Below are 27896 nucleotides of genomic sequence, written 5' to 3' on the forward strand. Positions count from 1 at the left end.
GGAACATTGGAGGGGGTTTAAACTGTTCTACCATGGTGTGAATGGAAAGTGAAATGGTGTAGGGGTGATCCTGAAGGAAGAGTACAGTAAGGGTGTAGTGGAGCTAAAGAGAGAGTTTCTAAAGGTGAACGTGAAGCTTGAAGTTTAAGGGGTAATGATACATATCATCAGTGCCTATGCTCCACAAGTGGGTTGCGAGATGGAGGAGATGGAAAAAATCCTGGTGTGAGTTGGAGGAAGTGGTGAAGAGTGTAACTAGGAATAAAATATTGATGATTGGGGCAGATTTTAATGGCCTTATTGGTGAAGGGAACAGATGTGTTGAGGAGGTGATGGTAGGTATAGCCTTAAGGAGAGGAATGTGGAAAGGCAGATGGTGGTAGATTTAGCAAAAATTGCAGTGGTCAGACAGGGACTCCGTAGTGGTGAAGAGGTGCTGGATGATTGGGCAACTACTGCAGAGAGATAAGGGACACAGCTAGGAAGACAAAGAGATGTGGTGGTGGTGGAATGAGGGAGTGCAGGAAAGGAGAAAGAGGTTGGCGAAACTGAATTGGGATAGAAGGAGTAATGAGAAAAGTAGGCAGGAGTACAAGGGATGCCACAGCAGGTGAATAGGGATGTGGCGAAAGCAAAGGAAAAGGCATATGAGGAGCTGTATGAGAAGTTGGACACTAAGAAAGGAGAAAAAGATTTGTATAGATTGGCCAGGCAGAGGGACTGAGCTGGAAAGGATTTACTGCAAGCACTAAAGGATGGAGATGAAAATGTGTTGATTAGTGAGGAGAGCGTGTTGAGAAGGTATAGGAAGTTTTTGAGCAGCTGATGAAAGAGTAAAATAAGATATAGTGATGATGTGGAAATGGTGAAGCAGGATTAGTACGCAGGAAGTGAGAGCAGCTATTAAGAGGAGTGAACATAGGTTGGACAGGATAACATACAGTATGAGTAGAAGCGTGGAGATGTTTAGGAGAGATGGCAGTGGAATTTTTAACAAGTTTGTTTAACAAAATTCTGGAAGGTAAGAGGATGCCTGAGGAATGGAGAAGGAGTGTGCTGGTACTGATCTTTAAGAATAAGGGAGATGTGCAGACCTGCAGTAACTACAGGGGAATAAAGTTGATCAGTCACACCATGAAGTTATGGGAAAGAGTAGTGGAAGCCAGGCTGAGCGAAGAAGTGACCATCTATGAGCAACAGTATGGTTTCATGCCGAGGAAGAGCACCAAAGACGCATTATTTGCTTTGAGAATATTGGGAGAAGTAAAGAGAAAGTCAGAAGGAGCAGGTAGGTAGCAGGTAGGTTGATTTGAAAGAGGACGGATAATATGCTGTGGTGACTATTAACGGGAGCTGCCGAGAGAAATAAAAGGCAGCGGCTAGTGAATACCACATAAGGTTATTTCAACACATAAGTTCATAACATAAGTGGATTTATAATGGCATTTGGTAGATGCCCTGAGCAGAAAAACAGGTTTATTTTATTTATCTAATCTTGCTGAGTAGTTCAGGGTGAGGGGCCTGCTGGTTTTGTTGCCTGCTGGTTTTTTTTTTTTTTTTTTGGAGCGGTACAGGCGTTTTTTTAATGTTTTCTGGTGCAACCTTGTGACTAGGTCTGATCATTGATGCGTTTGGGGAGCTGAGAGATCAACAGGAGCAGGTGAAAGAGGACATGGAGGTGAGAACATGTTCTAGCTCATGGTGACAGTTTCATAAAAAGTTTAATGTGTGCAAAAATTCAATGAGCATCTCCACAGCAACTAAATATATGAGGTTTGAAATTAATTGAAAAAGATTAGATAAAAAAAAAAACTATAAAATTGCTGTTTTAGTGTGACTTCTTAGCATGAAAATGAGTTATTTTGTTTCTTGTCTTCCTGCAGACTAAATGTTTTATATGCGGCATTGGAAGCGAATACTTTGATGCTGTCCCTCATGGCTTTGAGTCTCACACGCTGCATGAACACAACCTGGCTAACTACTTGTAAGACAACAAAAAATAAATTGCAATTTTTAGTAGTTGCAATAGTACAATGTTAGTAGTAGTATAGTTACTAGTAAAAGATTGAGAAATATTACAATTATTGTCATCACTGAGTGGTTTAAATAGAGAATTTGTCATATGTACAGGATACAGCCTGTTACACCAGACAATGAAATTCTCTGTAAATTTTACAGTGTGTGTAATTGTAATGTACTGTTTATAAAGTGTGTAGTGTGCAATTTCTCATAAGACACATGTGTATAAAGTCCAGGAGAAGCTGTCTTAGCATTAGTATTAGCAGCAGGAGTAGTTATGATGATCGGCAGAATTTATAGTATAATTATAGGTTGTAAAAGTAGAACTCATTAGTAGGATGAACTAGTAATACAGTTTTTAGTTTCAGTAGTAGAAGCATTAGTACAACATTATTACTACTACTTCTACTAATAATAATCATATTAATAATAATAACAATGCTATTGGTTATGTATGATATAACATTGATGCTATATAATGTAATATATTATTATTATTATTATTGTAGTATTAATAGTAGTAGTAGTGCTGGCAATAGTACTGTTATCAAATATATTTCTATAAGTGATTATAGAAAAATATCATTATAAATACTGCAAATTCCTTGTAGTATATTATAAATAATACATGTTTTATTTATGTGGTGGCTTTGCTCAGGAGCTACATGTCTCTAATGAATAACTGATTAACAATCCAAATCCAAGAAAAAATAGATAATTGTGTGAATATTTTCCTGCAGGTTCTTTGTGCAGTACCTCATCAATAAAGATGTGACGGAGCACACAGGGCAGGTAATCACTGATTATGACTTTAAAGAGTCTTTGAATATGTTTTGCTATTCTTTAGTTAGTCTATTAGAAAAATATATACTTTTATATATAGTGTCCTACCAAACCAGGCCCAACAATAGAAACAACTTAGATTTGCAAACATACATTATTTAGATCCTCCTCCATGCATCCATGTTGCTGTGGAATATTCATTGTAAAATATGGCTTTCTGACTGTTCTGAACAGGAGTCCTACGTGTGGAAAATGTACCAGGAACGTTGTTGGGAGTTTTTCCCAGTTGGAGACTGTTTCCGAAAACAGTATGAGGATCAGCTCGGTTAAATTAAGGACTTTTCTTTTTAATATATTGTAATGAATGTATTTTTTTCATGCATCAGGCATTTGTATTGACCTTGGTCACATTGTGAAAACTGATTACCAAAATTAAACATAAAAAAACATACCAGTTATACCAAAGTTTTTTTACAGAAGATTTTTATTGGATATGAAGAAAATTATCAGATATATATATATATATATATTTTTTTTTTTTTATCAGAAAAAATATATACCGTATATTTCTTAGAACTATATATATATATATATCCACCATCCTAGTGGTGGTGAATCAGGTGACTTTTGCAGAGGAACTTTGCATTTTATTCAACATCATGCAAAAATAGAAAAGTATTTTTCATGTACAGTGCCTTTTTTTTTAGACACATGCATGTATCATTTGTTTAAATATCACAAACTAACTAAGAAAAAACACAAGAATTGGACAGTAATGAAGAATATATGAAGAACAAGAAAGATGTTAGCAGGCTGTCTCGCACCCACAGTCATGGAAGTGAAGGCTTAATGATTTTGGTTTTTGGGGGGGTCTAGATTATTCCAGGTGAAAGAAATACTGAACCAGCATAGTTCAAAAACATTTAATACCTTCTGGACTGCAGCTATTGGACCCAAATTCACAAAAACGACAAGACGATGGTCTAAAGCATACGTCAAAGCTCTGTATTTAGAGAGCAGTCAGATGGAATGTTAATTATCAGGGAATGACCTGCCCATTCAGTGCACCTAGATCCTTTGAACTGCTCTGGAATGAACTGGATCACATGTTTAGAAAGAAAATCTCTCACTTAAAACGGCAAGTTTTACAAAAGGCATGGCAAAGTATTTCAGTCTTGAGAAATGAACTGTCCAGATGCCCAGATTCATGCTAAGCAAGGACTTTTCAATGAAAATTTATTCAAACATCTGTACATTTTTATATTTGTTTGTTCAAAGTAAATATTCAAAGCATTAAATGACCTTTTTTGTTGCATAAAAACAGAAGAAACATGCTTGTGTCTCTCAAAAATGATAAAAGACCAGATGAATCACGTGACATGTGAATCAACATGTGAATCCAGAACGAGTGTCTGAGGTGTAGGATGTTTTGACGTCAATCGTAATAAATGACACCCCTTGAAGTCCCGTCCCCTCGCTTATGTGCATACTAGTAATCTAGTGTTCAGTTTTATTTTCCTGCTTGAAAGATGCACCGCTTTGACATCCTCATTCTCTCCCCTGGAAAATGGAGAATGTTTTGTGTTCATTAACATGAAATTAATTAATTCAAATTCTCCATAGAGTATGTATGTTTTCCCTTCAGCATATTTGTAACTGTTATCATCTTATGTTCCACTGGTATTACTAATTTATACTGGGTTTTAATTCTGCGTTCTAATTTAAAATCTTTTTTGTTTCTCTTTTTGTCCTCCATATATTCTGTGCTCTTCCTTTCTTACTTTTTTTTTTTTTTACACTTTATCCTGTCAATAACTCAGCCTTTTCTCACTTTATTAATCTTCTGTACATTCCATCACCTCTTTTCTTTCTATGACTTTCCCTTTTTCTTTCTGCACACAGTCCAAAACAGAGGATTGCTCATTGCACCTTTTTTGACCAACACCTATGAACAAGGATCTTGACCTCAATCTGCTCCATGGAGTTCTCTCTCTCTCTCTCTCTCTCTCTCTCTCTCTCTCTCTCTCTCTCTTTCTCTTTCTCTCTCTCTCTCTCTCTTTCTCTTTCTTTCTCTGTGAGATATCCTGAGCGTGAAATTAAATGGTGGGCCACATCACGCATGGCCTCCTGATTCCCACGAGCCGTTAAACCGTTGAAGCATTTGCTGTGTGTATGAGTGTGTGTTCTGCTGATATAAACCTCATTATCACCAAGACAAGGGTCTGGGTAGATTAACATTCTCCTCAGAGAGAGAGAAAAATAAAGAGAGATAGACAGACAGAACATATATAGATCTGGAAAAAAAAGAAAAAAGAGGAGCTTATTGGTTTTGCCTTAGTTACCATAATAACAAGGTCTCCTATTCCCTGAATAAATGCTCTAAAAAGTAACAAAAAAAACAAAACAAAAATAAACACAGTTCTGATTCACTGCTAATGAGGAAAAACCACACTGACTTTAAATCCAGACCTCTAAATACAACACTTCCTGTCTGTAAATTCAAACTTTTCCATCACATCAATCATAATCACTTGTTCTCTGTTTGGTTTCTATGTGGTTTGGAGGCCAGTGGAAGATAAATGAGGGTCTTTGAGTTACCTTAATAGCAGCCTGTGTGTGGGAGAAAACGAGGTGATTAATGAGAGTGGATGTGGAAGTCTGGGTAATGTAGTCATGCTGTGGTCTCATGTGGTTCTACACGTTTCCCCGGTATGAATTTTGGGCTAGTTCAGATTAGAGCTAATGTAATGTCGTGTTTAGTTCACATTTAGGTTACATTCCAGCTCAACTATGGAACATGATTCTCCCTGCTGAGAAAATAAATAAATAAATAAAAACCCTGACTAAAATTTTGAGGGTGTCCACAACCAGTACCATTACAAACCATCATTACAAACACCGAAACTATTGTGATTTTTTTTTATGCAGTGTTTGTGTACATTATTTATTGTTAATAATCCAAAAATAACTAATATTAAAACTTATTGGAATCTAGATATTTAATGACATCCTAATCGACCTGATTGCTGTCCAGTAGATACCAACATGTGATCTAGTTAACAAAGAAATTCTATTGGTCCATAGTGGCATCCACTAGACAACATTCCATCATTAAAAGGCAATAAATTACCAATAGGTTTCAGAACGGACCATTACAGTTTTCATTAAAACCAAAACAATGTCTTTTATACCCAATTATTACAAATTCAAAGACGATAAGTATGGGTATGTATTTTTTATTTAACACGGTTACTTTCTGTAGAAAAGCGTGCAATGATTTTTAATTGTTTTATTTGTTTGTTTGTTTAATTGTTTGTACATATGTTGAAACATTGTTGGGTTGCTTATAGAACCTACAATTGAGGTAGAACCCCTTCAGTAAAATAAATATCCAATGAAACAAACATCACATAGCTATAGTACCTCAAAAGTTACATTCTGAAGTATGATATATGATCTACTTATCCAATTTCTACACATATTTATGAGTAAACATGCAAATGTGAAGGAGGTTTGAACTGAAGCTGTTTTTACATCATCATCATACATTTCTAGACAACTAAAGACAACATCTAGATTTTCAGTTTTTTTATTTTTATTCTTAAATCCTTTGTCAATCTAATGAACTCTTTAGAAGCCATTTCTTCTACAGACTTAACCTCTGTGGACTTCATTACGCTTGTTTAGCCAAATATAATAAAGCTCACAAATGGCGCTATAATCAAGCTAATGAATTTTAGTACCTTTACTTTGTATTTTTACATTCTTTTCCTGTAGAAAACTGCAAAAAAATGTAAAATGGAATGTTCAAAAAGCACATACAAATTGTATGGTCAAGTGTTAAACCATTGTCCATTTAGTGTAAATGCCCAACTAAATATTGTATAAACTAGGTTTTCATACCTTTAAAAAAAAGTCTTTATTATTGTTCTTACAGTGAATTCAAGAGGACAGAATGAAGTTCTGATGAAAGCAGACTGATAGATGGCAGGTCTTTGCCTTCACTGTTTTGTTCTGCCTCTCCAGTGTGATTGTTTAGCTGCATGGTGCAAGTGTAAATCCTCCCCATGCTCCAAATCATTCCACCTCCTATAGGGAAGAGTAAACCCCTACTGTGCACATCAAGGGCTGCAACAACTGCATCTTTTTATTCATTTTGGTTATCTGCCCATCCATCCATCCATCCAATCATCCATGCAGAAAGTGGGTTGTTTAGAAATTTGGCTAGTTCAGTTTATAATATAATGATAATAATATATAATAGAAAATTATAATTTTATATTGTTAGTGTACAAAGAATCAGCCAGATAATAGGCATGTGAAAGTGCATCATCTTCTTCTTCTTCTTTCGGCTGCTCCCATTAGGGGTCGCCACAGCGGATCATCCGTCTCCATACCACCCTGTCCTCTACATCTGCCTCTTTTACACCAACTACCTGCATGTCTTCCCTCACCACATCCATTAACCTCCTTCTTGGCCTCCCTCTTTTCCTCCTACCTGGTGGCTCCATCCTCAGCATTCTTCTACCAATATAATTTATGTCACTCCTCTGCACATGTCCAAACCATCTCAATCTCGCCTCCCTCACCTTGTCACCAAAACATCCTACATGCGCTGTCCCTCTAATAAACTCATTTCTAATCTTATCCATCCTTGTCACTCCCAACGAAAACCTCAACATCTTCAGCTCTGCTACCTCCAGCTCCACCTCCTGTCTTTTACTCAATGCCACTGTCTCTAATCCATACAACATCGCAGGTCTCACCACAGTCCTATAAACTTTCCCTTTCATTTTGCAGATACCCTACTATCACAAATCACTCCTGTCACTCTTCTCCACCACTCCACCCTGCCTGCACTCTTTTCTTCACTTCTCTAACACACTCTCCATTACTTTGCACTGTTGACCCCAGGTACCTGAATTCCTCCACCTTCTGAAGCTCTTCTCCTGCAACCGCACCACTCCACTGCCCTCCCTCTCATTCACACACATGTATTCTGTCTTACTCCTACTGAGTTTCATTCCCCTTCTCTCCAGTGCATATCTCCACCTCTCCAGGCTCTTCTCAACCTGCTCCCTACTCTCACAACAAATCACAATATCATCCGCAAACATCATAGTCCAGGAGACTCCTGTCTGACCTCGTCCGTCAACCTGTCCATCACCACTGCAAACAGGAAAGGGCTCAGGGCCGATCCTTGATGCAGTCCAACCTTCACCCTAAACCAGTCTGTCGTACCTACTGCACACTTCACTGCTGTCACACTGTCCTCATACATGTCCTGCACCACCCTCACATACTTCTCTGACACACCTGACTTCCTCATACAATACCACAACTCCTCTCTTGGCACTCTGTCGTAGGCTTTCTCTAAATCCACAAATACACAATGCAATTCCTTCTGTCCTTCTCTATACTTCTCCATCAACATTCTCAAAGCAAATAAGGCATCTGTGGTGCTCTTCCTCGGCATGAAACCATACTGTTGCTCACAGATGGTCACCTCTTCTCTCAACCTGGCTTCCACTACTCTTTCCCATAACTTCATGGTGTGACTGATCAACTTAATTCCCCTGTAGTTACTGCAGGTCTGCACATCTCCTTTATGCTTAAAGATCGGTACCAGCACACTCTTCTCCATTCCTCAGGCATCTTCTCACCTTCCAAAATCCTGTTAAACAATCTGGTCAAAAACTCACTGCCATCTCTCCTAAACATCTCCACGCTTCTACCGGTATGTCATCTGGTCCAACCGACTTTCCACTCTTCATCCTCTTAATCGCTGCTCTCACTTCCTCCTTACTAATCCTATCTACATCCTGCTTCACCAACTCCACATCATCCAACCTTCTCTCTCTCTGATTTTCCTCATTCATCAGCTGCTCAAAATACTCCCTCCACCTTCTCAACACACTCTCCTCACTAGTCAACACATTTCCTCTCCATCCTTTACTGCTCTAACTTGCAGTACATCCTTTCCAGCTCGGTCCCTCTGCCTGGCCAATCTGTATAAATCCTTTTCTCCTTCCTTAGTGTCCAACCTCTCATACAGCTCCTCATATGCCTTTTCCTTGGCTTTCGCCACATCCTCTTAACCTGCTGCCGCATCTCCTTGTACTCCTGCCTACTTTTCTCATCACTCTGTCTATCCCACTTCTGTTTTGCCAACCTCTTTCTCCTTATGCTCTCCTGCACTTCCTCATTCCACCACCACGTCTCCTTGTCTTCCTTTCTATTTCCAGATGTCACACCAAGTACTTTTCTAGCTGCCTCCTCATCACTCCTGCAGTAGTTGCCCAATCATCCAACACCTCCTTAACACCACTGAGCCTCTCTCTGACCTCTTCCCTGAACCTCACACTACACTCTTCCTCCTTCAGTTTCCACCATCTTATTCTTCTTTCAGTCCTCACTCTCCTCCTCTTCTTCTTCGCCTCCAAAACCATCCTACAGACCACCATCCTATGCTGTCTAGCTACACTGTCCCCTGCCAACACCTTACAGTCTCCAATCTCCTTCAGGTTGCATCTCCTGCATAGCACATAGTCCACCTGTGTGCACCTTCCTCCACTCTTATCGTCACCCTATGATCCTCCTTCTTCTTAAAATAAGTGTTCACCACTGCCATTTCCATCCTTTTAGCAAAATCTACCACCATCTGCCCTTCCACATTCCTCTCCTTAAAACCATACCTACCCATCACCTCCTCATCACCTCTGTTCCTTCACCCACATGCCCATTAAAGTCTGCCCCAATCACCAACCGTTCTTTCCTAGGTACACCATCTACCACTTCATCTAATTCACTCCAGAATCTTTCCTTCTCCTCCATCTCACAGCCAACTTGTGGAGCATAGGCACTGATGACATTTATCATCATCCCTTCAACTTCCACCTTCACGATCATCACCCTATCAGAAACTCTCTTCACCTCCACTACACTCTTACTGTACTCTTCCTTCAGAATCACCCCTACACCATTTCTCTTTCCATCCACACCATGATAAAACAGTTTAAATCCACCTCCAATGTTCCTGGCCTTACTCCCTTTCCACTTGGTCTCCTGAACACACAGCATATCTACCTTTCTCCTCTCCATCATATCAGCTATCTCTCCCTTTACCCGTCATAGTACCAACATTTAAAGTACCAACCCTAACCTCCACTCTCCTACACTGCTCCTTTCCTGCCGTCTCTGTAGGCGTCTTCCTCCTCTCCTTCTCCTCCTTCGCCAACAGTAGCCCAATTTCCACGGTACCCTGTCGGCTAACGATACCTGTGGCGGTCGTTGTTAACCCGGGCCTCGACCGATCCGGTATCATTTGTGATCCGCATATTTGATTTGGCACATGTTTTAAGCTGGATGCCCTTCCTAACGCAACCCTCCCCATTTACCCGGGCTTGGGACCGGCACTAAGAATGCACTGGCTTGTGCCTCCCTAATGGCTGGGTTTGAAAGTGCATCATACACTGCGCAAAAGACCCCATGATGTCATGACTCATCTTGTGCATAAAATTCACCCATAAGTTTAGCTTAGGCCAGCTTTAGTTATCAATAGTGGAATCTAGTAATATGTAACATTTAGCAATATGCTTCAGATAACATATAACGTTGCTTTTATTAGCATTAATATAGTATAATACGTCTCTAGGTTACGAATGCAACCCTAGTTCCCGAGGAGCAGGCGCTGCGTCGTAACGCTTTGGGAACGCCCCGACATTATATATATATATATATATATATATATATATATATATATATATATATATATATATATATATAAAATGTCGGGGAGTTCCCAAAGGGTTAAGACGCAGCGTCTCTTATCGTAACACTCAGCGTATCATAACACTAGACAAGAAAACACAGTTTAAAGGCTCTGGCATGGAGAATATATGATGATCATAAATGTTGAGCTATTTTATGAGTTGCTAAGTAGCTCCTGGTTCCATAACCTCAAATGACTGTATAAGACTGTTTGTAGGACATTATTCATAATCTTACATTCCGGTGCTCATGTTAGTTCTCACTCTCCAGTGTTCTGTATTGTTTAAAGACTATAATCACTCTCTTTATATCACCCAAATGAGGATGGGTTCCCCTTTTGAATCTGGTTCCTCTCAAGGTTTCTTCCTCATAACACCTAAGGGAGTTTTTCATTGCCACAGTCACCATGGCTGCTCATCAGGGATAAACACACATTGTTCACCTTAACCCTTAAATTCTGTAAAGCTGCTTTGAAACCATGTCTGTTGTGAAAAGTGCTATAGAAATAAACTTGACTTGACTTGACAAAACAACAAAAGTGTATCAATTATGTACTCTTAAAAGTGCAAAACTTACAATGGTTTAAGACATGTAGAGTAGATAATGTTTACATACAGTATAGCACCACCATATCATTAATATGATCTATCTATCTATCTATCTATCTATCTATCTATCTATCTATCTGTCTGTCTGTCTGTCTGTCTGTCTGTCTGTCTGTCTGTCTGTCTGTCTGTCCGTCCGTCCGTCCGTCCGTCCGTCCGTCCGTCCATCCATCCATCCATCATAAGTCTCAAAATCTTCAGTACCACACACAGTACCACACATAAGACCAAGCGCATTCGCATTTATGAGACTTGAAATTAGCAATTATCATCCATTCCCCTTGATCTGTAATGCAGTACATGGTAATTAATTATGGGACTCGTCAACCAGTCAGCTCTGAGACACAATTATCTCATGCATCATTATGATTTTGGCTGACTGATCACGCCAGCAAATATTCACATGCTAATGGGCGAAAATTCAGCTCTCGAGGCAGCAATGAGAAATGAGAAAAGCGTTTTATGTGAGTGTTTCAGGCACACAGCAAATAATCTGAGCTGTGTAAAGCGACTAGCTGAATTGAGAACAGTAAAATATGATCATCTCATTTGGCTCCGAGTTCAGACATTGTGCAGCAATCATCTGAAAAGCTTTGATTCCTCTCCATTAATCTCCAGTCGGGTCCTTGGGCCTGGATGAATTAATGAAGACAGAAATGGAGTGTTCGAAAAAGGAAGTGGTTCAGTCATGCAGCTGGAACAGGAAAGGAGTGTGTTTGATCTTACGATGGAATTAAGACCAATGTTTGATTAAAATTTTTTATACCATTTATTGAATTTAATCTCAATTGATCATCGTAACAACAGGTTATTGCTAGACTTTGCTTTTTATTAAATGCTGCCATTTGTATGTTTTTATATGTAAATACTAACATATATATTTATTAATTTATTTCCCAAAATTCCCTCCTACCTGCTGTTTTTTTTCTCTTGACAGCTACTGATTCAGCCAGATGCACTAAAAACTTCCAGTTTCTTTGCAGAACACTTAACAAATCATGAGCTCAGGGATCCCCATTAAAGTCTGTATCTATTTTATATTTTATTTATAAAATCCAGTCAGTTCATAGCTACTTGTTATAAACAACAAAAAAAGTGCCGTCATATGCAAATCAGCTGTACCACACAGGTGCCTGGTAATTATTTTACAAAAGACTGGCATTTATTAACATATGCAGACCAAAAGATTGTTTTCATTTTTGACACATTTACATCTAACAATGATTCAAAAACCAGACCCACTAAAGCAATGTGTCTCATCCAGCGAGAAAGCTGAGCTAGATTGTTAGCTAAATTTAGCTAGAAATTATTTCTTTTTTCCCCTCATTATTCAATGGATGTAGAATTATAATAATGTCACATGTGACACATTTTATTGAATGTGACACAAAAAACAGCAACACCAGTGACACAATGAATCACCAGTGACATTCATAAGAACAAAATCCCTTATTCTTCAACTATAATTAATAATTACTGAATTGTTACATTTGGTACACATTTGGCAACTAGTGAAAGCAGTTAGTAAAATAAAAAAAAAGCATTTTCAAAACATTTGAACTAAAGCAACTAAAATGGTAAACAACGTACATCATCTAAACTGCAATTTTCTGCTACTATTTTATGTTATGCTATTATACTAGATTATGACTAAGAGGTGTAAACTTCAACCTACGAACATTTTACATTTCATGGTACCTTATTTTACTTGCTCAACTGTCCCATAATGAAGTCAAGAATTATAAAATCTTAGTGCTATTATATGCAAAAGAACTAAATGAAAATACTAATGATTAAGTTTATATAAAATGGGATTCACTGGTGTTACTGATCTTCTCTGGTGTTATCCATGAGGAAGGTAAAATCAGTGACAGTAACACCAGTGACAATTTTCATGAAAATGCATTTTACAAAATGGCTGCTGCAAGGTTTTTAACCACATGTTGTCTATCATGGTACATTTGCTAAATTAAGCAGTTTAATCCATTTGTACTCATTTACAATTCACTGACAATAAAGTAGTTCATAGCAGTGACTTCAAATAAAAGATTCATATGAACACATGAACTAAATAAAACATTTCTGATAACTAAAAAGGGAGTGGACTTACCATGGGCCATTCTTCATAGATCTTCAGGAAATTGTATTAGAGAAAAATAGGAAAAAAGCAGGAAGTCAAGAGATGTCATCAGTGTGATTTTTATTTAAAATAGTTAAACTGTAACACCAGTGACACAACTCCAGGGAAACACTACTTTCATTATATATTTTATAATATTTATTCGTCATTTTGTTTTCTTTTTGTATGTGATTGCCATTATATATTTGATAAATAATTTATCCAATAAATGACATTTAAATTCATATTTAATATTGAAGTATCGCTGTTTGAGTGCTGTGTTGGGTAATGCTGATAATCCTATATAGCCTCAACTTATATTATCTGCCAACCAATCTGTGTACCTGCCAGGATTTAAGAAATTGTTTGATGAACATTGATACAGCGACACACTTTTAAACTGTGTATTTGTAGTTTCACAACTTTTGTCACAGCTTAGCTTGAAAGACGCTGGTTTAAGCTATCAGTAGATATGAGGTATTTAAGATAATCAGATCTGGATCTATGGAGGATAACGGAATCTTGTATTCCAAAGAGATAAGTTGTATTTGTCAGTCCGTTTTTAAAGAGATGAAAAGAAAGAACAAGCCGAGAAAGATTTTTGGATGAGTACGGTCTTTTTTCCTGAATGTCCCAGTGAAAGTATGCTGGCCTGCAAAAACCACTCTTATTGACAAACTGTGATATTTCCTTCTTTTCTTTAATTCCTGATTATTCTCTTTTGCTTAGATCTTACTCAGTATGAACACTTTCTGAAATAAAAAATCTGTTTACATTAAATCAAGATTTCCCAGCATTTAAACTTGAGCCTCATCATTACAAAGTTTCACTGATCTTTGTGCTACATTTATGTTTATATTTTTTGCATGTGGCAGATGCCCATGCAAAAAACAATCAGAAAGACTTACAACTGAGCAGTTGAGGGTTAAGGGCCTTGCTCAAGAGCCCTACTGTGGCAGCTTGGTGTTGTTGGGATTTGAACACACAACTTTCTTAACAGAAGTCCTACTACTACTAAACTATTACTACTGCAAGCACAATAAATAAAAAAAAAAAGTCTGGGCAAAATGTGCATAAAATAACTCGTTTTTCATTACCAATAAAACTCAAAAGTTAAAAATGAGGAAATGTTTCATCAGCTTTTTCAGCCATTTGTTGCCCCACTCACAACTTTTTTTTTTCAAAAAAAAAAAATAGTTTTCTCAATTTATACATTTGCTATGTGTCAGGAATTCCCCTGCCACGCCCCCTTCGGCGGCTGTCAGACTTCGGCATTCCCCACAGCACCTCACTCCTTCTCTCGTGTGTGCCCCGCCCGCACGGAGCTTCATGGGGAACACGTGAGGCTCATATCACTTGCTCATTCTCAGCTCCTATATAAACCTCACATTCACCCACACTCGGGGTCCGTTATTATATGTTCATGCATGTTCGTGTAGGTTCATGTATGTGTGTATCGGCGTATGCGCGTTCCAGCTACGTACCTGTTTTCTCGGACTTCTCTCTCTTCACGGCTGCGCTTCCCTTCTGGAGTGCACCCTGATCCTCCCGGTACGGCTGCGTTTGTATTCACTGTGTGGATTACGTTCCTGGGTTCCTGCCCAGCACCGCGCTTTCCCAAGCGCATCTGTGGACTACTCGTCCCGAGCGAATTTATACTTTCAGTTTGCCTTTTTGCTGTAATAAACTCTGTTTGCTGGTATTTCGGCTTCCGCCTCCATATCTCCGCATGACAGAATAACGGACCCTTGAAAAGGAATATAAGGACAAAAAAAAAGGAACATGATCGGATTACCGCCGTGGTCCCAGCGCGAACCGAACCTCGGAGGTAGGATTCGCTCGCCGGCGATCAAGCAACGGCCAAGCTCCGCCCCCGGGGAAACCCGGCAGCTCGCCGCCGTTTCTCGCCCGTGCTTGGCAGCGCCACGCCCAAGGTCCTTCAGGAGAGCTCTGTTTTGTCCCAGGACCTCCGTGAGAGTTTGGCTCCGTCCCAGGACCTCCGTGAGAACTCGGCTCCGTCCCAGGACCTCCATGAGAGCTCGGCTCGTCCCAGGACATCCATGAGAGCTCCTCTCTGTCCCAGAGCATGTCCAGTGTCCCCAAGAGAGCTCAGCCCGATCCCAGCGCGTCTCCGAGAGCTCCGCCTCACGCAAGGGGTCCCCAAAGCGCACGGCTCAGCTCCAGGACTGCAAAAGGGACGTCGAACCGCTGCCCCCGGGCTCCACTGAAGTCGACAGTTCGCCCCACAGTCTCCCTAAAGGCGACGCCATGCCTCCGTGCTCCTCTTCAGCCGACACCATGCTTCTGAGCTCCTCTCCGGCCGACGCCACGTCTCGGAGCTCCTTTTCAGCCGACGACACGCCTCCGAGCTCCTCTCCAGCCGACGCCATGCCTCAGAGCTTCTCTCAGTTCCAGAGCGGCCCCGAGAGCTCTGTTCCGCTCCAGTGTCTCGGTGAGAGCTCGGCTCCGTCCCAGGGTCTCCAGGCAAGCTCCTCTCCGCTACAGTGTCCCGAGGAGAGCTCGGTTCAACTCCAGAGCATCCCAGAGAGCTTCTCTCCACCCAAGGGGTCCCCCGAGCACATGAGTCAGCTCCAGGACTGCGAAAGGGAGGTCAAACTGCTGCCCCTGGGCTCCACCGAAGGTGACGGATCGCCCCACAGTCCCTCAAAAGGTGAAGACACGCCTCAGAGCTTCTCTCCAGGCGAAGTCATGTCACAGAGCTCCACTTTGGGCGACGTCTCGCTCCCGAAATTCTTCGACCGCGATGTCTCATCCCCGAGTCACGCTGGAGGTGACATCAAGCCTCCGGGGGCATATAAGGACGGCTTGGCAGCCCCAAGGCCCTCAGAGAGGGAAACCACCAGCCCAGTTCTTGAGGGAAACACCACTCTTCGAGGTGGATGCAGTGGATAAAGGCCCTGTGGAAAGCCCATTCGCCGTCCAAGGCCCCTCTGACAGCCGCAGACCGTTTCCCGAGCCACTCGGTCAGGAGGTCGCAAGCCCAGAGCCTTCTAAAGGCAACTCCACAGACCCAGGTTTCGCCGAAAGCGACGTCTCACTCCCGAGCTCCTCCCGTGGCGACGTCTCGCTCCCGAGCTCCTCCCACGTCGACATCTCGCTCCACAGACTCACAGAAGGTGACGTCCTCCAGGTCCCTCTGAGGGTAACGTCGGTCCTCCAGGTTCCTCAGAGGATGACAAAGCTCTCCAGGGGTTCTCCAAGGGCGTTGCTCAGTCTCCGGACCCCACCGGGGATGTCGCTCAGCCTCTGCTCTCCGCCGTTGACGGCACTCGGCCTCGGGACTCCACGATGGGCGCTGCTGGGTTCCGATCGGTCACCGGAAGCGTCGCTCCGCCGACGTCGTCGCCCAGCCGCCAGTCTCCGCTGAGGGCGTCGCTCCGCACCAGGTCTCCGCTGAGGGCATCGCTCCGCTCCTGGTCTCTGTGGGGAAAGAGCGGATTTATACTTTCAGTTTGTGACTCTCCGTTTCTGGTGTGAGTTTTGTGTTGGCTTTGCCTATTTGCTGTAATAAACTCTGTTTGCTGGTATTTTGGCTTCCGCCTCCATATCTCCGCATGACACTATGTTTTCTATGTTCTATTGTAGGTAAAATGTGTTTCTGATATTTAATAAATCATTGTATTCTGTTTATATGGACATTTAATAAAGCGTTCCAACCTTTTTGGGATTTGAGGTTTAAATAGTTTAAATAGTAGCGGTAGAAATTAGAGGGTTTTTTTAAAAGCATTATATTTACCAAAAAATGTCATTAATTTCTAAATGTTGAATAAAAATGTTATAACAATTACCATGAAGGTACAGATTTACACAGGACCCCCGTAAAGCACTTATAAACATTTGCCATTAAGGAAAATAATTTCAATTTTTTATTTTTTAATGCATTCACTGTGGTAATTCTCTTATTTGTCGTTTTGCAGACATAAAAAAAAAAGAAAACCAGTAACGTATTCTTTGTTCCTCTCTATAAGAATTCCAGGTTCTTAGCACATTTGAACATTTCTATAAATACATTTCTAACATGTGTGTTAGGTACGAAGACTTAATCCAGTAGCAGGAGATGTTTATTTCATCAGACGTACAGAGCTGAGTGTTTGGGGGCACGAGGGGACGTGTGAGACGTACCACAGCTGAGACCTAAACATCCTGACACACTGTTTGTGTGGTGTATTAATCCCACTCTCTGTTTCTCTCTCTCTTTTTTCTGTCTGGATTAGCCTGTCTCTCTCTTTGTCACAGAACAGACATTGAAAATTAGAAACTGTAGTTTATAAACAGGAATTTTCGAAACCAAAGAACAGCTTTGTGTATGTGTGTGTGTGTGTGTGTGTGTGTGTGTGTGCGTGTGAGGAAGTGATGGATAGCTTGTGAGATGGTATGTGTACAAGCCAAGGTTTTTGAGTACAGTAAGAGGGCTGAGTAAAAGAGATAACAGAAGTGGTGTGTGTGTGTGTGTGTGTGTGTGTGTGTGTGTGTGTGTGTGTGTGTGAGAGAGAGAGCGAGAGAGAGAGTCAGAGCTAGCTGGTCTGGACCGAACAAAAAAAACAATAGTATATTTTTAAATGCCATCGCTCTCTCTTAATAACATTTATTACACAATCCTCGTGAGATCCGTGTTTCACCAAATATCTCATCAAAGAAACAAAAATAAGGGAAATTATTTATTCTGATTTGTCAGTAGATATTAGTTAACTTCTTTCAACTGCAATTCTAAATAATATTATTTCTATAACAAAATATCCTGATACAGGGACCTGTATGTAAAATAAATTAATCTATAAATATAAAGTTTATGATTCTGGCTCTTCTTTGAGAAGATGCTTATTGAACATGTTGAGAAGATGCTTATTGAACATGTTGAGAAGGAGTCTCCAGTGTTAGAGATTTGTAACTGTCAATAAGTTTCTATTTTAGACACAACATTTATAGGACAATAGTTTACACTTTTCTGTTACTTGGCAACATGACAAGCTGCATTTCTGAGGGGATTATCTTAACTTGAATAGAACGAATAAAGAGAGACTGGTGAGGAGAAGTGGTAGCTCAGTGTTTGGGACATTGGACTGATCTTCTGATTGGAGGATCTTGAGTTCAAATTCTGGCACTTCCAGTTCTGAGCTCTTGAGCAAGATCCTAACTACTGAACTGTTAAGTTATGATTCACTCTGGATTAAGAAACCTGCCATATATTTATAATTTCTGGGTCAAGATTATAGACAGGGGCCTACATTCCCAATAATGGCTGTCACATGGTTCTCGATGATGGTTGGTTATGTTCAGGTTCTTGTTTCTGTTTCATGTTATTTAGTCTTTTGCTTCATTAAATTGTATATTTGCACAGTATTTAAATGTAAATGCAGTTGCATCCACTTCCTACTTTTTAATTTTGTCACTTTACAGAGAGAGAGAGAGAGAGAGAGAGAGAGAGAGCTGGTGTTCATTTCATAGCACATTTATGGCATTTGGCAGACCCCCTTATCCAGAACGACTTACAATTACAGTGGAACCCGGTTATGTCGATCTCCTAGGGGGTCGCCAAAAAGCATCGAGGTAACCGATGATCGAGATAAACGAAAATCAATATGGCGGCAATATATTAACGTGCTTGAAATTTCTTTATGTACATGATGTGCGTTAATAAATGAGAATGTGCATGCACGTGTTTTTGGAGGTTTTTTTTTACACAACAGCGTTGCCGCGATTTGTTTGATGAGGGCAGGCTATAAAAATACATACAGTACATGTTTATCTGTCAGGAATACCCCTGCCACGCCCCCTTCGGCCCCCTTCAGCGTGTCAGGTGCTTTCTCGGCCGCTTTCTCTGAAGCTCCCGGCTTCAATCACGCACATATGGTGCTCGTTTAGCATCATCACCAGCTCCTATTTAAACTTCCACACTCTCACCGTCCGTTATTGTTGGTATATGTTGGTTCACGGCGGTCGTTGTTATCGCTCATGCGTATCCCGGTACGTGCCTTCCCACCGGCACTCTCTCAACGGCTGCGCTTTTCTTCCCAAAGCCGCGCCCTACTAACACTACGAACACTAGCACTAACTAACAGCAGAGATTCACCAGTATACAATACAACACCTGTAGCAGCTGTAAGACTTGATTTTTACGCCACTTTCGCGAGTTCTTCTGCGGCTGCACCGAGATAACAAATTTTTCCCCCCTTGTGCTTGAGATATTAGGGTTCGGCAACATAAAAAAAGTCGACATAACCGATAAAAAATGTTTAGAAAAAGCAAGAATTTGGCGGTTCCACTTCAAAAACGTCGACTTAATAGGGTTGTCGAGGTAACCGAGGGTGAGATATCATTTATACAAGAAGCAGTTAAGGGTTAAGAGCCTTGTTCAAGGGCCCTGGAGTAAAACCTTGGAAGTGTTTGGATTGTAAGCTCATCACCCTTTGATCAGGAGACCAACATCTTCGCAAAATGAACTACACTTCTTTCTATCACTCTAAAGTTTAGATAAAGTTTATAAGATTTATGATCATAAGGCACTGCTGCTTGAGTCACAGTGCCACACATGTATCAAGTATGTTTTTATTTAATGAGCAAATATATCTTGAAGGAGGTTAAGATTATTTTGTTAGGAAAAAAATGAAGTTTAAGTCTCCCAACTGGCAAAGAATTACTGTTCCAAACCCATACACCTTGAGAGTATTCACCTATGGCATTTGTCAGACGCCCTCTTCCAGATCACCTTACAATTATCTTGTTCATACAACTGAGCAGTCAAGGGTTAAGAGCCTTGTTTAACCTTCGTCTTATGTTAGCTTTCTCTTACTATCTCTTATGTTAACGGGTCAGTTTTGACCCGTGTCTTAAAACAGTCATAAAATACCCTCTAAACTATTATTTATCATCCAATCTGTTTCCTACCTCTTGGTTACCTTGTTAGGTTTCCTTACCCATGAAAATATTGCTTTTAATAAAAAAATTATTCAACCCCCAATGCTGTAAATGGTTTTAGGGAATTTAGTGTACATTTGTAATTGTATTCAGAATGAAATCCTACAAGGACTTCTTAAAGAACCATATGCAACTAAAATGACATCAATTAGTTTTGTAATACAGTAGTAAATGTTTCTTTTGTGAATTCTTCATTGACATAATTATTCAACCCCTTAAAGACTACCACTCTGAAGAACAGAGGTTCAATGAAGTGTTTTCAATCAGGTATTGAAAACACCTGTGGATATCAGGGAGCAGCAATAAAGCCTAATAAGCACCAATTAGGCAGCTTTAAAATGACTGTGATACTCAGCTCCTTCTAGACATTTACTGGTGTGGTTACAAACATGGTGAGGTCAAGAGAATGGTCCAGGAAGACAAGAGAACAGGTGAGGGGTATAAGAAAATATCTCTAAATTAAAAAATATAAAAAATAAAAATTATTTTTATATTATTAACTATAGTAACATCTATGGTGTTCGGGTCAATTTTGACCCAAATATGTTTACTCCCCAAAAAAAAAAGCAAAAATTTTTTTTTTTTTTTTTTAAAGAGCTTTAATAGAAATACTAAATTAAAATTAGAACTAGTAATAATAAAAATATATAGATTTGCAGTCAAACAAACAACAAACAACAACCAATCAAGCAAATCCTAGTACTTGATTTGCTTGATTGGTTGTTGTTTGTTTGACTGCAAATCCAAAAAAAGTCTTTGTTTGCAAAGACATACATGTGTATGTGTGTGTTTAGATGCATGTGTGGCAAAAACTTGCAGAGATATTTTTTTCAGTAGAAGCACAATATGTTTGTCTTTCTGTCCTTATTGCTAGGGCAGACCTGACACCTCTTTCTTTTAGAATCAGGTGGCCTCAGTGGGGTTGTGGCTGTTGCTGTGCTGGTTGATGTTGAGGCAGGGCTGGCTAAGAAGGATGCTGGTGCTGATGCTCCTTGAGTTGCTGATGGCATGGATAGAGTGCTAGGTGAACTCTGCAGCTGTCGAACCATGGCTGGGTCTCAGCTTCGCTCAATGTGCGTTTCGACTGGAGAACTTCCTAGCTCCTCAAGAAACATTCTTCGCTTGTTTTTTTTGGTTGAGGTCCACCCTAGCTGGATGTGGTGCCACAACACAAATGCATTGTATGCAGACACATCTAGGATGTTATAAAACACAACCACTGGCCATCTCCTTGTCATTCCCTGGCAAGTGTAGGTGACAGTCAGCTTATCCAGGTTGTCCACTCCTCCTTTGTTTTTATTATAGTCCAGGATAAGTATGGGCTTTGTCTCACTTCCAGATGACACATCTGCATCTTTGTGAATTGTGGACATAAGTACCATCTGTATCATCTGTATCGCGATGCTGCTCTGTGTCCTCTGTCTCATTTTCAGCGAAGAGATGATCTCAATCTTCTCATTTTTTGCATGCTGCAAACTGGAGATATGCACTCTGCAAGTCACCAACTCTAAACTGAATTGGTCTTATGCATGTCTTACATGTCCATTTTTGTTTGTTTGTTTTGCTTGTTCAGGGAAGGCGACAAACAGGCAAAAAAAAAAGCCCCTAAGTAAAGCTTACAGGGTTAGGAGAGGAGCTGACTGTCAGTGAGCTGTTGGCTGACTGTGTCAGTGAGCTGACAGTGTGTTTATGATTTTAGATTTAGCACTAATTATTGTTTTAAAATGTTATATTATAACTGGGTCGAAACCGACCCAAACACCACAAAGGTCATAATTTTAATCAGAGGAATTTATAATTTAGTTAAAGAGATTTTTTTTGTTTTATTTTGTTTAAATAGAGGTTCCTGACAAAGTAAAAAATCCTTGATGCAATAAACAAATTTATGTGGTACTTCTGTGCATTTAAACCTACAAACGGGTCGGTGCCGACCCTAACACAAGAGGAAGGTTAAGGGCCCAGCAGTGGAAGCTTATTGGTGCTGGGATTTGAACTCTTTCTGATCCCCTGATCATCTTAACATCTTAACCCCTGAGCTACCCCTTTTCCTTCTGCAGCATCTGTTAAAAATGTACTGAAAACAATGTAAATGCTGTTGTTTTATAAAATTTTCAATTCCATTCCTGTTTTTTCATCTTGGAAATAACCTTTCCTATCCTTCCTTTGCTTTTTATTCTAGAGGAGGGGCTAGAAAGTGGTGCTTGTGATCATCAGAGGCTTCCGGCTGAATGATCCGAACCCATGCTGATCCAATTGCTCCAACTGACCCATGCTGATCCAAACCCTTCTGATCCAAAGCCATGTACATGCGATTGGCTTTTGCTTTATGTATTGACCTAAAAGTTAATTGTAACAATCATGTAAACGTTATAAGGTATGCTGCTGATTCATAATTATCCAGGCCCTTATGGCACATCAGACACTTTGCCATTCCTGTTTTTTTTCTTCTTCTTCAAGGTATTATGTTCTTTACCTGTTTTAGAAGCATCTTTTTTAGCTTTTCTTTGCTTTGTGTTCCATAGAAGCGACAAGAAGCAGTGGTTGGGATCATTAGAGGCTCCTGGTCGAATGATAGAACCTGTTATTCTGACCCTGGAGAAGATAATGAGCGTATCTCTGCAAGAAAGATCTCAGTGTGCTAGAGAGTCTTAAAGCGAGTGTACGTGTTCTCCCCTGCTGGGATCTCGGAGCCAGATGCCTTTCCCTTGGGTCAGCTGCCAAAGAAAGCATGCAGTTTGATGTCGAGGATCCTCTTAGAACATTGACATTACCACATGATTCGAGCCCCTCTGCCTTGGACTCATGCATGGGGCAGATTGAAGGGAATTTGTTTTAATTAGGGAATTCCATGCTGCTTTCCATTACGCAGCCAATCCTAGGATAGTGAAGAGATGTGTGCTTTCTAAACATACGTCCACACCAACATGCTGTACACTGCAGCCCTGATTAAAGGGAGTTTCTTTCAATTGAGTCATTTCACCTTCAGGCTGTTGGAGGGCTGTTTTTTTTTTAATCACATTCATGCACTCATTCATTTAATGTAATTATTTAGCAGCGGCTTAAAAAAACGAAAGGCTCCTGGAGACCTACCTCAATTGAAATGTAATTAAAGCTCATTAGCATTATCAACAACACAGCCAGTGAGTCAGAACCAGGCTATTACATGCTGTTTTGTTTATTCCAGTGTTGATTTGGAGGTTTTTGATTTTTGATTTGAAGGTTTTAAAATTAAAATTTCAATTACAGTTACAATAAATATTGTGGAATATCCACAAACAAATTTTTTTTATTTATTGTAACTGAAATTGGATGAAATGAACTTTCCATTCTATAACAGGAATTACATTTTGATTGTTCTTGACCGTTTCAAATGTTTTCACATTTAAATCTCCAGCTTTAGCTCAGTTTCTTTCAGAACTGTAATGTCTAACCTCATGTAGAAAATGTCAAGCTAAGTAGATTTAAACCTGACTGCGGTTGCGATATTTAAAATACTGAAAGCCTGATCAGTGGTGAAAATGTCACCATTCCGTCTCCTGGCATTCTCAAAGAAATTTCTTTCTGAATGATGAGTTTTTTGTGCGTGCATCTATCAGTATAATAACAAAAGGAAAAGTTGGGGAGGGGGAAATATATCTAACAGTGTTTCATATACAAAACCTTATTTTCATTTAAAAGAAAAAGCTTAATTTCCATGAATAACAAGTTTACACACTCTTGGAAGCCAGACAGTTTGTTTCTCAAAAATACTTGTAAAAAGCTGCCAAAGGTGTTCTTCACTAGTTGGAGATTTCTTTTTGACCCTGATCAGTTCATCTCAGAGCAGTTCAATAGGATTTAGGTGCAGTGACTGGTCAGGTCATTCCAAGATAGATAAGACTACAGTTGACTGATTGCTCTCTAAATAATACTTACAGAGAAGACATAAGATTTGGGTCATTGTCTTGTTGTATGGTAAAGTTGGATCCAATTTGCCACAGTCCAGATGTAATTGATTGAATTTGTGATATGAAATTTAGTAGGGGTTTAACGGTACACATAGTTTTTTGGGACAGGGCTTTCAGTTTTGGTACACATTTGTATCAAATGCAATCCTTTTTACATTCAGAACATAATTGAAAATCTGAGTTCCCTCAGGAATGCTAGTTGTTTAGTGTCCGCCCCGCACTTAAGCTAATTTTTTAAAATATTAATATTAACTGTGAAAACATACACAACTGTGCATAAGTATAAAAAAAAACTAGAGTCAGCGCAGTGTCACTGTGGCTACTCACTCTCACTCTGTACCGTAAATAATATTTGTTTTGCGTGAGTCTAATCAATGTAAATACAGGTTCTTTCTATTCATCTATCCATCCATCCATTAATTTCTCCATCCATTCTGCATCCATCCATACATCCAGTTTTTTTATCTAACAAATGTAAACTATTGAATTAAATGTTTCCATTTTTAAAATTTTATTTAAACAATTTCATTTAATTACTCAATTCAATCAGTATAATAAAAAAGTGTTTACCTTAAATTAATTATTTTCAAATTTTTAATACTCTAATCAACATGGCCATGAAAAATATGGATGCTTTATGAAAAAATATGTTTATTATTAGAGAAACCATACTCAACATAAAGCATGGAAGACAAAATATTCTTGTCTTCTTAAATAAATGTTTTAAAGTAGCTAAAGTTTAAATTTATGTAAATCATCAGGACTCTAAACGGAACTTTTGTTTCCACACGGACGGATTTAATTGACGAATTTGTGCATCATGGCGGATTTTAAAAACAAAACAAAACACTGTATATAACCACTGTAAAATACATGTACATATTACATAGTATATATTTTTTTTACTCCTCATTACATCTGCACTATTTTTATCTATATGTATCTTTATATCCCTACTGTACATTCTGCCCAACATTTCACATTCATGTACTGTATGTGTATATAATGTTTTTATATCTATATATATATATACAGTCGAACCCACTTATCTCGACCTCGGTTAACTCGCTAACCCTATTAAGTCGACGTTTTTGAAGTGAAACCGCCAAATTTTTTGCTTTGTCTTAGCATTTTTTAATCAGTTATGTCGATTTTTTATGTCGCCGAACCCTAACATCTCGAGCCCAAGGGGGGCAAATTTGCCACTTAACGTCGGTTATGTCAGGAATCCCCCTGCCACGCCCCCTTCGGCGGCGGCATTCCCCGAACCACCCTGCTTTTTCTCCCGTGTGTGCCCCACACGGATCTCGTCGCAGTCATGCTGATCACATACACCTGACTCTCATTCACTCACTCATCCCATCTCCTATTTAAGCCCCTCACCTCCACACACTCGCTGTCCGTTATTGTTTGTGCATGATCGTACGTGTTGTTTCATGTCAGTCTGCGTAAACGTATGCCGATACGTACCCTTCATCTCGGACTCCGCATTCTCCTAACGGCACCCCGGATTACCCCGATCCTGCTGTTTTCCATGTTCACGCTGTCTGCACCACGTTTATCTGTTGCTGCCTAGCGCTGCGCTTTCCATAGCGCCGATCCGTGGATTCTCTACACGAACTGTCTCTGCTTTCACAGAACTTCGTGGACCGCGCTCCCGGAGCGCACCACTGGATATTACTGCTTCGCTACAAGTATTGGTGGATTATCTCCTGAGTATTCTCAATAAACTTTGTTTTTGTGTTTACTTCGGCTTCCGCCTCCTTATTCGCATTACAGGTTATCTCGATCCGCATGACCAATCAATCAAATCGCGGCAACGCTGTTGTGTAAAAAAACCTCCAAAAACACGTGCATGCACATTCTCATTTAATAAAGCACATCATGTACATAAAGAAATTTCAAGCTTGTTAATATATTGCCGCCATATTGGTTTTCGTTTATCTCGATCATCGGTTATCTCGACGCTTTTTGGCGTCCCCTAGGCCCTCGACATAACCGGGTTTCACTGTAAAATATATATATATATATATATATAGTAGACTTGTTTATTCAGCTTGCACATTTCTTAAATGCCATAAATAATCCTATAACCTTTCATTTCTGCACATTTCTCTTCAATGCCATAGCTTTAGAATATCTGTCTGTACTTCTTAATGATGTCCACACATCTGCACTGTTATAGCCTTTATATTTATTCACTGTACATATGCTTACATATATATCACCTGCTGTAAATATGCTACATATTTATCTGCACTATTTTCACGATTGCTACATTTTGCACTTCTGGTAGATGCCAAACTGCATTTCGTTGCTGTGTACCTGTACAATGCAATGACAATAAAGTTCTTTCTATCTATCTATCTATCTATCTATCTATCTATCTATCTATCTATCTATCTATCTATCTATCTATCTATCTATCTATCTATCTATCTATCTATCTATCTATCTATTTTGGTGCTTGATTGAGACTTGGCGCTTTTTAAAACCCTTTTTATTCTACTTTTTAATTAAAAAATAGAATAATGAAAACATTGAACCTGTGCAGTTTTGCACACTATGCATATTGTTTAAACATGTCTAGTGTTTAAGTGTTGAAGCCTTCCATGTCCTGAGGAGGAGTCAGAATCTAAAACATCAGCTGACAGGAAAAGATGCTGAGACAAAAAAAAAAATTATGTAATATACCATAGTTATAATTGACTATATTTCAGTTTAAACATCTACCTCCAAAGGTTTGTATATGAAATACGTAATCATCTGTAGTCTGCAGGACAAAGATTGTAAATTTAGTCCACTTGAAATGATGCAGGAAACTTCACTAATGACTTCTTCACTCAGTGTGAAAAGAAATCATTTTAGAGTGTTAATCAGCTGTTATTCAATCGTTAATCATCCGTTATTTGAAATATGATAAACTTGCAGATTAGATAAGTACTTGGGTGTAGGCCCCAGTGATGAGCTTCACCCCCATCATGCCCTCCACATCTGTTTTTTCAGAAGCAGGGTTAAAAACAATTGCATGAATTGCTTAGTGGAAAATTTTGACATACTGCAGGACATTGCTTTAAGACTACACAAGAAATGTCATTAAACATCAGCAGCATAATGTTTCTATACTAAAGGGTAGACATGTATTTATATTATTACCGTATTTTTCAAACTATAAGCCGCTACTTTTTTTCCACGTTTTGACCCCGCGGCTTAAACAATGAAGCGGCTAATTTATGAACTTTTCCTGGGTTTTTCCCGGTTTCACAAAATTCAAGCCAAAAAACTGAGCGACATAACATCAGACCAATTAAATTTCCGAACGGAAAAAAAACGCACCTCACCTGTGTTCTGAGCTGCACGGCATCGGGAAAAAAAATTTTTTTAAACGCACAACGATGCCAAAAGATAAACTCCAGAGAGAAATAGTTGTGAAAGGAAGGAGGAAGACAGTGAACAATGACTTACTTGGTGGGCTACTGTTTAGATACAAGCCGTTGTAGCGAGTTGAGTCTGGGTTAAGGGATAGCATGCTAACTCCAGTTGCAACAGAAATCATATAAGCACGGACAGGTTTCCAAAACCCGTGCTTTTTTTATTTTTCTTGGCAACAGCGTTACGGGTTAGTCAAAGAAAGCATCAGAAAATAATAAGGACATATTCCTCGGCCTTGCACACATGCAGTAATACTCGAAAAATGTGTTTCCAGTGGCATGCTAT

At 39.6% G+C, this 27896-nt stretch overlaps 1 protein-coding gene and 1 long non-coding RNA gene across 2 annotated transcripts in view; both read left to right on the top strand.

Annotated features, from left to right (window-relative positions):
• ryr2b (ryanodine receptor 2b (cardiac)) overlaps positions 1-3251 on the top strand; it is an 88621-nt gene extending 85370 nt beyond the window's left edge. The window contains 4 exon segments of the mRNA XM_046855680.1: positions 1614-1678; positions 1884-1984; positions 2760-2811; positions 3037-3251. Of these exon segments, the coding sequence (XP_046711636.1) occupies positions 1614-1678; positions 1884-1984; positions 2760-2811; positions 3037-3132 (314 nt within the window). The 3' untranslated portion in view covers positions 3133-3251.
• A 17357-nt stretch (positions 3252-20608) lies between these two features.
• Positions 20609-23211, top strand: LOC124390008. The gene is made up of 3 exons (XR_006926674.1): positions 20609-20663; positions 22412-22606; positions 22755-23211. It is a non-coding gene; the product is annotated as an uncharacterized LOC124390008 (long non-coding RNA).
• The last annotated feature ends 4685 nt before the right edge of the window (positions 23212-27896 follow it).

This window comes from Silurus meridionalis, chromosome 8 (genome assembly GCF_014805685.1).
Source record: "Silurus meridionalis isolate SWU-2019-XX chromosome 8, ASM1480568v1, whole genome shotgun sequence".
NCBI lineage: Eukaryota > Metazoa > Chordata > Actinopteri > Siluriformes > Siluridae > Silurus > Silurus meridionalis.